Source organism: Mastomys coucha, unplaced genomic scaffold (assembly GCF_008632895.1).
Source record: "Mastomys coucha isolate ucsf_1 unplaced genomic scaffold, UCSF_Mcou_1 pScaffold21, whole genome shotgun sequence".
Classification (NCBI taxonomy): Eukaryota; Metazoa; Chordata; class Mammalia; order Rodentia; family Muridae; genus Mastomys; species Mastomys coucha.
In genome coordinates this window covers 109,716,030-109,728,413 of record NW_022196904.1, presented here as the reverse complement: position 1 = coordinate 109,728,413, position 12,384 = coordinate 109,716,030, and the positions used below count along the sequence as shown (strand labels likewise).

Below are 12,384 nucleotides of genomic sequence, written 5' to 3'. Positions count from 1 at the left end.
CATGCAGATTTGTGTGAGTTCAAGGCCAGCTTGTTCTACAGAGTTAAAGTAAGTTCCAGGACAGCCAGAACCACACAGTAAGATTCTGTTTGGAAAACAAAAAACCAAACCCAACCCAACCCAACCCAACTTAACTCTCAGTGAAGTGTATGTACCAGAAAGAACAAATGTTTTTAAGCTCTGAAATCAAACAAGTGGATAAGAAGATAAACTCAAGACAAACAAGCTACTTTCCCTTTTTCAGTTTATAAGAGTAAACACTGGAATGCTCATGCCACAGTGTGACATGTGGCTCTCCCAAGCCTTGTTAGGATGCTGGCACACTGACACTGAGAAAAGGGAGCAGGGGATTAAAACACTGCACTAGGTTTGTTTACAGAAGTAAACAACTACATCATGATCTTAGGGGCTAGTTTAGGAATCTAACTAATATTGACCAAGATAACCAATCAACCTATAAGCTTTCATCTTAAACTGTTTTAAAGTTGCAAATGACTACAGGGTAGCTATACCTTATTTTCCAAGTGAAAACCAACTAATGTATCTAAAAAGAATTAGACTAGAGTCTATGAATACACACCTACTGAATAACTTGATATATGTGCATATACTAACTATATATACGGAACATCTAACATTGTGGTACAAATGAGCTCAGACTGGAGTTCAGAGCAGCCCTTGGGTGTTCTTACTCTTCCTTCATATAAAACTTAACAAAAAAAAATTCTCCCAGTCACTGCACTCAGCAGCACCCCCACTGCTAGACTCCAACTCTGTTCAAGACCTTTGTGTAGGATCACTTCCTTTACTCTTGCCATCTGCAGCCGTAGAGTGAACACTACCTAATATACAAAGAAAAGTTCTCAAGGAACTTTAAAAAGTTAGCTGGACATGGTGGCTCACATTTGAAATCCCAGCACTAGGCCAGCTGAGGAAGGAGAATTACAGTGAGTTCAAGTACAGCTTGGGCCACACAGTGACTTACAGGGTTACTATGGAAGACCTTGTCTCAAAAGAAAACAAGAAAAATCTATACTAAGAAAAATATTGCAAGAAACACACAAATAACTGTGACACAGACATGGTACCATGAGAAATACACAAGTTGTTAAGAGGAAATCATAGCTGACTTGATGTCAGCTAAACATTCTTGACAGATGAGCAAGATGCAGATAAGATAGGGACCAGAATGAGCTTGAGGGCTTTGCTTTGTAGGCTGAGAAAAGATAAGTAAAATTTTTGAGATAAGAAAAGAGTTGTACTTAGAACACAGTAATGAAGTGGGTTAGAATACAGACTCTGTAAGGAGAAAGGGGACCTAAGCTTGAAGGGACAGTGGAGCCACACTAGGAACTGCAGGGTGCCTTTTTGGAAGCAGGAGGTGTGCTCATGGGATCAGCTCTGTGGCAAGTCACATAACTTCCATCTCTCTGCAGGGTGAATTGCAGCTCTTATATAAGGATATTGTGAGGATTAAATTAGTTAACACAGATAAAGCCTGGAACAGTATCTGTCACAAAGTGCTATGTTAAGTATTTACTATGATTATACTTGTACTTTGAGGAGATAAGTTTAGCAGCAATGTAGAGAGGTGAACTGGAATGGAAATGTCTTTGCTGTACCTCCTTTACTCATGCAGCTCTACTTGCAAGGACAAGGCCTGCAGAAGACCTCTGAGTATTTAAATACTCATTAAATGTATCACTTGTAACATTCAAACCACACCTCCTTTTTGACCACCTATTTTATCCTTGCAGAATACAGGTACTTCAAGGATAAATATCTTTTCATATGCTTCAATGTAATCCCTCTGAATAGGAGCTGGCGAGATGGCTCAATGGTTGAAAAGCACCTGTTGTTCATGTAAAGGACCCGAATTCAGTTTCCAACACCTACATGGTGCAGAGCGCAAAACACTCTGCAACTCCAGTTCCAGAGTATCTGGATTCCTCCTCTGACCTCTGTAGGCACTAGCCATGTAAGATGAAAATGTATATGAAAATGCAGGCAAAACATTCATATGCATCAAATAAATAAATAAAAAAAATCAGCCGGGTGGTGGTGGCGCACGCCTTTAATCCCAGCACTTGGGAGGCAGAGGCAGGCGGATTTCTGAGTTCGAGGCCAGCCTGGTCTACAGAGTGAGTTCCAGGACAGCCAGGGCTATACAGAGAAACTCTGTCTGGAAAAAAAAAAAAAAACAAAAAAAACCCAAAAAAACCAAAAAACAAAACAAAAAAAAAATTCAGGGCTGAAGAGATGGCTTAGTGATTAGAAGCACTGGTTGCTTTTTGAGAGGACTTGGGTTTGATTCTCAGCACCCACATTGCAGCTCACAGTCATCTGTAACTACAGTTCCAAGAGATCGAATACCCTCTTCTGTCCTCCATAAATACTAGGCACACTAAGGAACACAAATATACAAGCAGGAAAAACACTCATACAATAAATGAGATATTTTTTAATTAAAACATCTTTCTGAATATTCAGTACAAGTTCCTTTTAAACCACAAACACTTCAATAGCCTTTGTTGTAAGAATGGAAATAAGTCCAGTAATTCAGGGAATACCCAAGAGAGCAACAAGGATTTATGGTAAGATAAAAATTGGCTTTATTAAAATGCTGTCAATTTATAAAGGAAATAGCCATATTTTTTTATAATCTAAGCCTTTGAGTCTTGCCATTCCAAGTTAGAGAATTGCTTAGTATAACTGATGGGAACATTATCTACTCTTCAGAGAACTTCTATCATCTAGTTGAAAGCTGACCCAGTGATGCTCCAAGGTCAATAGTACCACTGACAGAATAGAAGAGCAAGGAACCAACTGCTCCTCCATGTTCTCCTCTCACTTGTCCCACTGCATTTTTCTTTACTCTTGTTTACTCTCTGACTATAGGATATGGTCCTCAGTTGAACAGATCTATATTAAAAGTCAACAGCTGCCTTTTTGCTCAATATATACAGTAGCAAGTGTCAAAATGCCAAATGGGACATTTTATTTATAGCTGAGTCACATAAAGAGTGCAGTCCATTTCTAATTAAAAGTAAATCAATTAACACAGTAATTCAAAGAAATGTCTGCCTCAAAACTGAACTGGAGTCAGACACTGAAACTTTACAGAAGCAAAGCATACATGCTGGTTGGTGCTAACTCAAAGAAACATGTACATACAGTCTCTCTTCTGTCAGTTCTGCAGCAGTCAGTCTCAGAGGAACATAATATTCTACTCACTTGATGAAAAGCTGGCAGGTACTCAGTGTAACTAACGTTTAACAACAGAGCACAAAGCAAGCTCGGCACAGCATCAGTGCTGAAGACAGACTCCCACCCAGGCACTTCTTTATTAGACTACGGTCAAAACACAAAATCACCCCCAATTTCTTGTGACAGAGTGCAATGGCTTCTGTACTTCCTAAGCTTTTTAGGGAATAAAAAGGATAAGGAAGTTCTAGGAAGTACTTAAAAAACAAACAAAAGGGGTTGGAGAGATAGCTCAACGGTTAAGAACACTGACTATTCTTCCAAAGGTCCTGAGTTCAAATCCCAGCAATCACATGGTGGCTCACAACCATCCATAATGAGAACTGACGCCCTCTTCTGGAGTGTCTGAAGACAGCTACAGTGTACTTACATATAATAAATAAATCTTTAAAAATACCCAAAAAATAAATACCAACAGTAGCACAAGTTAGAAAACATTTTGATAACTGAGGCATCATGAGCAGGTAATACTGTGAGTGTGAAACCAACACCTACATGTGTCACTATGAACTGACACCTACAACACTGCCACTGTGCGACCTGAGCTCCAGGGGAAGAGGAGGAGGGCATAAGTCAGTGTGTATGCATATGTGCATGCATGTGTTTCATGTATGTCTCTGAAAGTCCTGATTTACAATGCAGTAACAATCTCACAAACAGCAACACTTCACTGTACCATGAATGTCCCCTTCATGTTATACATAGTGCCCACTGGTTAAGTATATGCAGTGAAAAGAAGTATGGAGAAAATAAATTCACATTCATATTACAAAAGCTCTGGACAACCAAAAAGAAATGTCTACAACTATCTCAGCCACAGAGACGGTCACCCCTGTAATCCCAGCACTTGGCAGGCAGAGATAGAAGATGGCAGTTTAAGGTGATCTTCAGCTTGGAACATGTGAGAGCCTTCAAGAAAAAGCCTGCAACTGTCTAACGATGATGACGGCTCAGTGACAATGCGGTACAACTATATGTCGCTTTGTTCCAAACCTGTGCCCTTCCTACAATGCTGGCCGCCTCTCATTTACAAAAAATCTTTATTCTCTTTCAGATACACATAAACCCAAGGCACTCTTGATTTGGGAACTTACATGTGTCCCATTAGGTTTATATTGCTGCTACATTTACCGTGCAGTCTTTCTGCCCAGATTGGACCCAGCTAGGTTTTAGGAATATTCAACCTCAGACACACCATGTTGCCTTAAATCTCTTTTTGGAACAAGGCAGGGCAAAAGTAAACAAATAAGACAGATAATGCAAAAGAACAGCCTCCCAATGCCAGGTGTTCTGACTTTCTTTGTAATAGTAGCAACTGTGACCAATATCCAGGCATGTACTATCTATCAAACAATGTGCTGATCCCTCACATGCTACATTTTTTAAAAAAATCATATTTTGTGTTGTTGTTTTGGTTTTTGACACAAGGCTTCTCTCTGTAGCTGTGGCTGTCCTAGAACTCACTCTATAGACCAGGCTGGCCTTGAACTCAAGAAATCTGCCTATTTCTGCCTTCCCTGTCTCCAAAGTGTTGGCCACCTGGACACTATGGCCAGCTAATGATCATCTTTTGAACTAACTATGTCACCTTTATTTTATAGCTGAGGGATAGTTACAATGCTATAGATCCTGGAGAGCCCAAGAATCAAAACCTAAGTCTAGCTGCTCCAAATCTTACTGAGTCATCTTAATGCAAATAACTTTAAAACAAGCCTACATTTATCACACAAGGAATTTAAAAATGACACTGGTTTGGTCACTCTAGGCTAAAGAGTGGAAGATGTTTGTGACTATTATTAAACCAGTTGTAAGAGGGGCTATGGCAGATGCCACTAATCTAATGAACACACGGGCAGCCATCACTTGGCAATTTTTGTCTGAATTCCTTCTTTTAATGATTTCTCATTATTCCTGCCTTCTGTCCATGCTCTGTGAACCAATTCTCCCAACAACACTTTCAGGCCCATTAGACTGAATGTCTGGTTACATCTCTGTTGGTACTGATAAAAAATGAATTCTGGAAGACCAGAAAGGGAAAAAAAAAAATCAATGTTTTGCTCAGGATACTTAATCTCATTTTAGGAAATCTGGTCTATACTGTGAAATTCAGTATCAGATGATTTCAAGCTTTGAGGATATCCTGTGAATACTATAAAAGACTTGTGTTTGAATTTTCTCCAAAGTTTTTATTACTTGGTATGTGTAAGTTCTAATATCACTAAAAAAAAAAAAAAATTTTTTTTAACTTATGTATATATGTGTACATGAGTGCAGAAGCCTGTGGAGGCCAAAGGAGGGCACTGGGTCCCCTGAAGCTACAGTTACAAATAGTTGTAAGCTCCCTGATGTAGGTGCTGAGAACTGAACTTGGGTCTGCTACAAAAGCAGCAAGTGTGCCATCTTTCCAGCTCCATAATGTTACTTTTTAAAAAAACATTAGTGTGCTACTTTATCATTATAGAATTTTCCTCTATTGCCAAATGACTGGGTAAATAAAAAGTACTTTATTACTACAATGGATTGTTATTCAGCAAAGAAAAGTATTTTAAAAGTCCAATATTGGTGAACTTTAAAAATATAAATGAAAAAGCCAATCATAAAAATTCCACTTACCTAAAATACCCAGTAGCTGCAGCTCTCTAGGCAGAAAAATCAGTGGTTACTTAAGGCTAGGAAGTTCAGGATGATGGCTAAGAGGTATGAGCTTGCTTTTTAGAATAATGAAAACACTCTAAAATTGATGTGGTAATACTGGTATACGGTTTTGTGAGTAAACTAAAAACCACTGACTTGTATACACAAGCTGAGTATTTTATAATTATGTCTCAGTAAAGTTGTTGAAAAAGAATTTTATTGGAGAAAGACTCAGAAGACTCATGAAGAAACATCACAGATGTTTTCTAAACCAGAGAACATGGTCTCAAGGCTTCTGCTTTCCTAGTAATCAGACCTGGTCTTTCTCTACAAGTCATCCCATGGGGCCAACAAGTTCTTAGTAGGCCAGCTCATTCATGACTGATGGTACAGAGCTGCTTCAGGCTACTTGTCTTCAACACTGCAGTTACTGAAGTTACTGCAGCTCACGGGAAAGGCTTTATTATCATTCGATAATCATTTTCCAGTACTTAATAAGTGAGTCTGCTTAGGTAGCAGCATTTTAATGTTTTAACCCAGTGTACAAGCAGGATCACGTTGATCCAGTCTCAGAGAGCTATCAGTCCCGCCAGTCTCCTATGTGAAACTTAACTGCTTTGTTTGGGGAAGATGGCAGGAACCAGAAAACAAACACTTCTTTTCCCAAGTCTCTCCACTCCCCAAGTTATCTCTCAAGCTTTAGACTTGAGAAGAAAGGAAACATCCTCACAAAATGTCAAACCTTGAATATAAACAGGGACGTTTCTACCCATGAAAGCCAGAGGCTGCAGGGACAAGGGATTGAGTGACTTAATCTGGTAGTGTAAAACCAGGTACACATAGTCCAGGCTTTTACCTGGACTTTGCTTCTGCTTTCCTGGTAATCAGACTGGGTTCTTTCCTTCCCGAGGTCCTATAGGAACAGATTCCCAATTCTGCTTAGGACGGAGAGTTAAGTCTACATTTTGGGATCCAATAGTAGGAAAGTTCTTGTCCCCAAACAAGCCAGTCTTCAATATCCTCTTCTGTAAGCACGAATGTCATCACATTTTAGTTGATCATTTCCCCTTGAACGAATTTAAAATAGGAACAGGATAAAGCTAGTGGCCACATATGTTGGTGCAGTCCTTGTAATCCTGGTACCCAGGATTCAGAGGCAAGAGGACAGTGGGTTGATCTGGCTGGGCTACACAGTGAATGTGATAATCTTATCAATGTAGCCAACTCTAAAAACAGCCAAAGGACACATCTTTAGGCTGGTGGGTGAAGGTATATCCAGAAAGAACAGTCTCCCCCAGAGTAGGTAACACCTGAAGGACAGCCTACATTTAGACAGGTCGGAGGGAAACAATGCTGCTTGCCTGACTGGCTTCTTGCCAGTGTCTATCTTGTTGCTGCTGCTGCCATAGGAAGCCATCTAGGCCTTCCTGATCTTCAGAGCCAGACTGGGGTTGCTGAAGCATCTAGTCCTGACTGAGCAGTTACCAGATTTTCAGCCTCTCTAACATGTGGACAGCCACTGATGAACACCCAGTCCTTATAAACTGTAAGTCAGTCTAGGGAACCATCTCTTATAATATGTGTGTGTGTGTGTGTATACACATACATATATATATATATATATATATGCATATATATACATATATACATACACATTATGTATATGTATGTGTGTGTATGTTATACACACACACACACACACACACACACACACACACACACACACACACACTTTATCAGTTCTTTTGAGAACCTTGACTCACAGAATGAGCTCAGGGCCAGCCTGTAGTAGACCCTGCCTCAAAAACCAGAAGCAGTAGCAGGGACAAGGGTACCAGTGTTTGCTCCCCACTTCAAGCACCAACACCCATCCGAACAGAGAGAAGAACACAAATGTCTTCAGGAGCAAATGCAGCAACCTGTTCTGACATACCCACTGTAGAGGTTTTGATGAGATGTAGGGGAGAAGCTCTTTTATACACCTAGAAAAAGGAGGTTTGGGAAAATGCAGCAGCCTTCAGAGAGAGCAGTAGGTCAGTCTGTTTCGGCTGGTCACTGAAACCCTTGCTGTGGAGGGATGATACCTCCATATAGAAATCTAGAGATCTGAAATAGCTTAACAGTTGATCATTCTAAAAGTAACAGCATTTATTTTTTATTTTTATTTTTTGGTCACAAAAAAATTTGCTTCTTTAGGGTCAAGAGGAGTGACCCTGAGGTTAAGCAATATCTATAAAGCCAAAAGCCAACATTTGAGACTGAAACTCAACTCTGTTCCTTTCCTAATCTGTAACCTGGCAAAACTCAAATCCCTAATGAGTTTACTTCAAACCTCATTTAGGACAAATGAAAACTGTAGATAGCCTTTCAAGGCAAAGACTCCCTTCTAGGACTCAAACTAGAACCTCTACACCACAGCCCCAACAACATTTTCTTATAAAGAATCCTTGCCACAATGACACTCATGGATTGTATACAACATTGGCACACAGGGAAATGTAGAAATGACAAGTTGACATCAGCCAAATACATGAAGCCAAAGGAATCACAGCAAGGAGTTGGAGTCTCTGGACTTGAGACAGCACACAGCACTACACAACTGATACTGCTGTTAATGCTGAGCCCACCAGGCAGCAAGGAGTTGGAGTCTCTGGACTTGAGATAGCACATAGCACTACATAACTGATACTGCTGTTAATGCTGAGCCCACCAGGCAGCAAGAATCTGCCTCAACAGGGCAGCCTTATGTAACTGTCATTCTATCCACCCAGCAGTAAGCATTACTGGTTGTCCACTGCTAAGGGTCCTTTAGAAGTGCTTTCCCCAGGCAATTTCCCTTGAAAACACTAGGTTTCATTGCATCTGCAGATGCTTGTGCACAAACCCAGCTATCAGAGCAACACAGGAAAGGTTCTTACAGTCAGGTAAAAAATACACAGAGTGTGCCTTTTCTGTATTGGGACCAGTTCAGCAAAAGCAAACAAAGCACTCCAAAGCGTGGTCCCCACTCTCTGGCAACAAGCCAATAAACTTATCAGCTGGGGTTCTGGTGTTTGATGCAGAGGCTGAGGAACACCAAGGCTAGAGTATGGAGATGAGAAATGGAGTGGTGCAAGAGAAATGGAGTGGCGCAAGAGGAACAATACGGAAGTGACAGAGAAAGCACAAAGCATGAGGGAAGATGTTTTTGATGTTTACGTATTTCCAAGAACATCTAATGAGGTCCTGTCATTTCCCACAGTAAAAGTTTAAGGCTTATTGCAAAACAGCAATGTGACAGTTACTTATTTATACTAAATATTCAGTGCTGGGAATGTCAGGGACCACTCTTAATGCTTCCCATGGATTAATGCCGTTAGTCATCAAGAGGAGCCAAGGAGGTGACTAATGTCCTTATTTTACAGGGGCAAAAACAGACACAGGGAGGCTAAGGGGCTCATATGTGAACCCTGGCACCTTCCTCAATCACTACAGTGGTTTTCTAACTACATTGTGCAGATCACTTTAGTTCTAAGAGTCCTGCTGTATTTTTAGATGTATTTTAAAAAATCATTTAAAAATTTCAATAAAGGGTCTGGAGAGATAGATGGCTTGGTGGTTGAGTACTCGCTACTCTTCCATAAGACTCTGATCTGATTCCCAGCACCCACACAGTGGTCCACAACTATCTGTTCAGAACCTCTTCTGGTCTCTTCCAGTACCAGACATGCACAGGGTACACAGACATGTATGTAGGAAAACACCCATACACATAAAGTAAAACAGACGTTGAAAACACTGCAATAGAACACCACTATCAAAATTTGAGTAGACTGAACATGAGGAAGGGAAATGGCTGAGTGCTTTGTGACCCATGAGGTCCCTCCTGAGACCTTGGAGCGCGGCCAGTCCTCCCATTCCACATCCTACTTGTACTTCTTGTGATTGTCTCACTGATTTGAAAGATGTAACTATTTTTACTTTTTATTATTTACTTCGTGTAAGTATTGCTGATGTTTTATTTTCAAGGGCATTTAGAAAGCTCACTACCTATCCACTATCACTACTTAGAAAATTCACCCGTGTCAAGGCAGCTGGGCAGGGGTCAGTAGGGCAGGAAGGTTGTCACACTGTACAGCCACAACCACCATCCACAAAGCTGGACAAGTCTACTGTATGCACACTCTCTGCAGCTGTTTCCCTTTCTCAAGCATTTTCTCCTTTCTGCAAACTTGGGGCTACTGTCCCTTTCATGTCTTTGCCAACTCAGAGCCAAAGGCTTTAACTCCAAATCTGACTGCGCTGTGTTTATTCTCTTGCTTTCTCTTGAGTGGCCTTTGCAACATCAGCTCTGGAAGGCGGCACCATTACGGCTCTTATATAATGTATAGTAGCAGTTCCCTTCTCCATGGTCCCTTGCTTGTGGACATTCCAGTCACTACCTACAGGGATTCCACCTAAAAATCTTTTTTTTTTCCAATAAGGATCTCCCTACTCAACAGTGCAAACCTTTGCTCCTGAGTATGTGATTCTTAGACAGTCTCACAAAGGAGTCACTACACATACAGTAAAAACAACAGTGGTCAGGAACTGAATGTCTGTCACATACACAGTCAAATACATTGCCTGGAGTCAGCAACACTTTCAGAAACAGCCCACAGGTATTACCAAATTCCACATGATTCCCAAACTCTCTTTTTATGTGCTACAATTAACAGCTCTGCTAAAACTCTAGAGTCAAGACAAGTAGAATTCTTTAGTGTTATGTTAATAACCAGTAAATTTGGCGGCATGATTTTGTGTTACTAGGTCTAGATTAGAGAGGAAGAAGAAAGCAACAAATGTCCCAGCTACAGTTTTTTTTTTAAGAGCTAAAAATATTGTTGGATAAATTGAGAACCCTATGCGACAAGTAAGAAGTTTGACAGCCCAGCGATACATTTTATAACAAATCATTCGAAGGGTTCCCACTCCACATTCCCTTCACCTTCACTGAACAAGCAGTTCAAATACAAGACCGTTCCTTAATTCTGAGCGGTTTACTCCTGACATCTGTGTACATTAATTAAAGGTTTGGTCTCGCAGGTCTAGGTGAGAGAGAGAAAGAGAGAAGCAAGAGAGGGTTGGAGCAGAGAATCCTGCCAGCGCATTCACCTGGGATACCCTTCGGAAAGATGCCCGCCTCTTTCCTGAGGACAACCCCCACACACACCCCCGCCTCTAGCGCCAACGTTCCAGCATGCACTGCCGCTGGGGCTGCCTGCGACTCTAATGTGGTATTTAATTTTCTAAGTACTATTAAGATATCTCCAGCGCGCGTGTGTGCGTGAGATGCGCTGGAATGAAAGATGCTCCATAAAATGAAGTTTATTATTAGTATTATTATAGCACCCCCCCGGGCCTAAAATAAAGCAAAGACCATAACCACATACACTTCAAAGGGAAGGGGGAGCCACAGAGAAACAGTCTCCGCCAGCCCCCCACCCCGGCGCCGACCTTTAACCCTCGGGACCGCCGACCCGGGGGACGACCGCCCTCCCGGCCCGCGCACGCCGCTCACCGGCCGACTCCCCGGTGTTGATCCAGTCCGGGTTGGCGATGCTGGCGATGGCGAAGATATCGGCGGCCAGAAAGAGACATCCTGAGATGATGGTCAGTTTATCCATCGCCCCGCCCCGCTCCCCCCACCCCCCACCGCAGGGCAGGCCGCGGCCTCACTCCTCGCGCCCCATGGGCCGCCGGGCCCCGGGGTCCCCGCGCCGCCGCCCTCGGCCCTCGGCCCGCGCCGCGCGCTCGCGCCCTCCGCGCCGGGACCCGCAGCCGCCGCCCGCCCCGGAACTGCTCGGCCCGCCCGCCCCTCACCCGGAAGCGAAACCACGCGCCGGCCGGCGGCGCCCAGGACTGCCCTGCAGAGCCTTCCCGAGGGGGCGTCGGCTCAGCCCGGCCCTGGGTGCTGGCTGCAGCGGTGACTCTGGTCGGAGACCATTGAGGTCTTAACGATTTGTCTTGCGAGGATTAGGTGCAGACTATCCCAGAGACCAGAAACAGCCACTGGGGAGAGAGAAAGTGGATTGTCAGGTTCTGGGACCTGCAAAATGGCCCGGGTGACTAGAGAGTGGTATGAGAAAAGATAGGCAGAGGCCAGAGGTGGCATTCGGGGTGGGCACGAGCCTGTACATCCCAGCACTGGGGAAGCAGACGCTGGAAAGCCACCAGTTCCATGACAACCTAGGCTAAAGAGTGAGATCCTGTCTTTAAATTCATCAAATGTGTGCTTGGATTTTGTTCTAGATGCAATGGGAAGGAACCTTTCCGACAAGGATTAGTGACATGACCCTATTTGGTTTGTGAAGATCTATGGTATAAATAGATTATAATGGGGAGGAGGGAGGAACAGCGAATGAAGGGACACCAGAAATGGCCCTCAGTCTAAGACAGAGAATTGTGGTTTTTAGTTAGGGTAGTCAAGAAAAAGAAAAATGAGCAGATGTGGCTTTTGCAGACAGA

At 42.6% G+C, this 12,384-nt stretch overlaps 1 protein-coding gene and 1 non-coding gene across 2 annotated transcripts in view; one reads left to right on the top strand and one right to left on the bottom strand.

Annotated features, from left to right (window-relative positions):
- Positions 1-11,625, bottom strand: part of Vwa3a (von Willebrand factor A domain containing 3A) — a 133,669-nt gene extending 122,044 nt beyond the window's left edge. Inside the window, exon 1 of the mRNA XM_031388141.1 lies at positions 11,438-11,625. Within this exon, the coding sequence (XP_031244001.1) occupies positions 11,438-11,517 (80 nt within the window). The 5' untranslated portion in view covers positions 11,518-11,625. The remainder of the gene's footprint in view (positions 1-11,437) is intronic.
- On the top strand, positions 233-337 carry LOC116104405. The gene has a single exon (XR_004123895.1). It is a non-coding gene; the product is annotated as a small nucleolar RNA U13 (small nucleolar RNA).
- Positions 11,626-12,384: the final 759 nt, after the last annotated feature.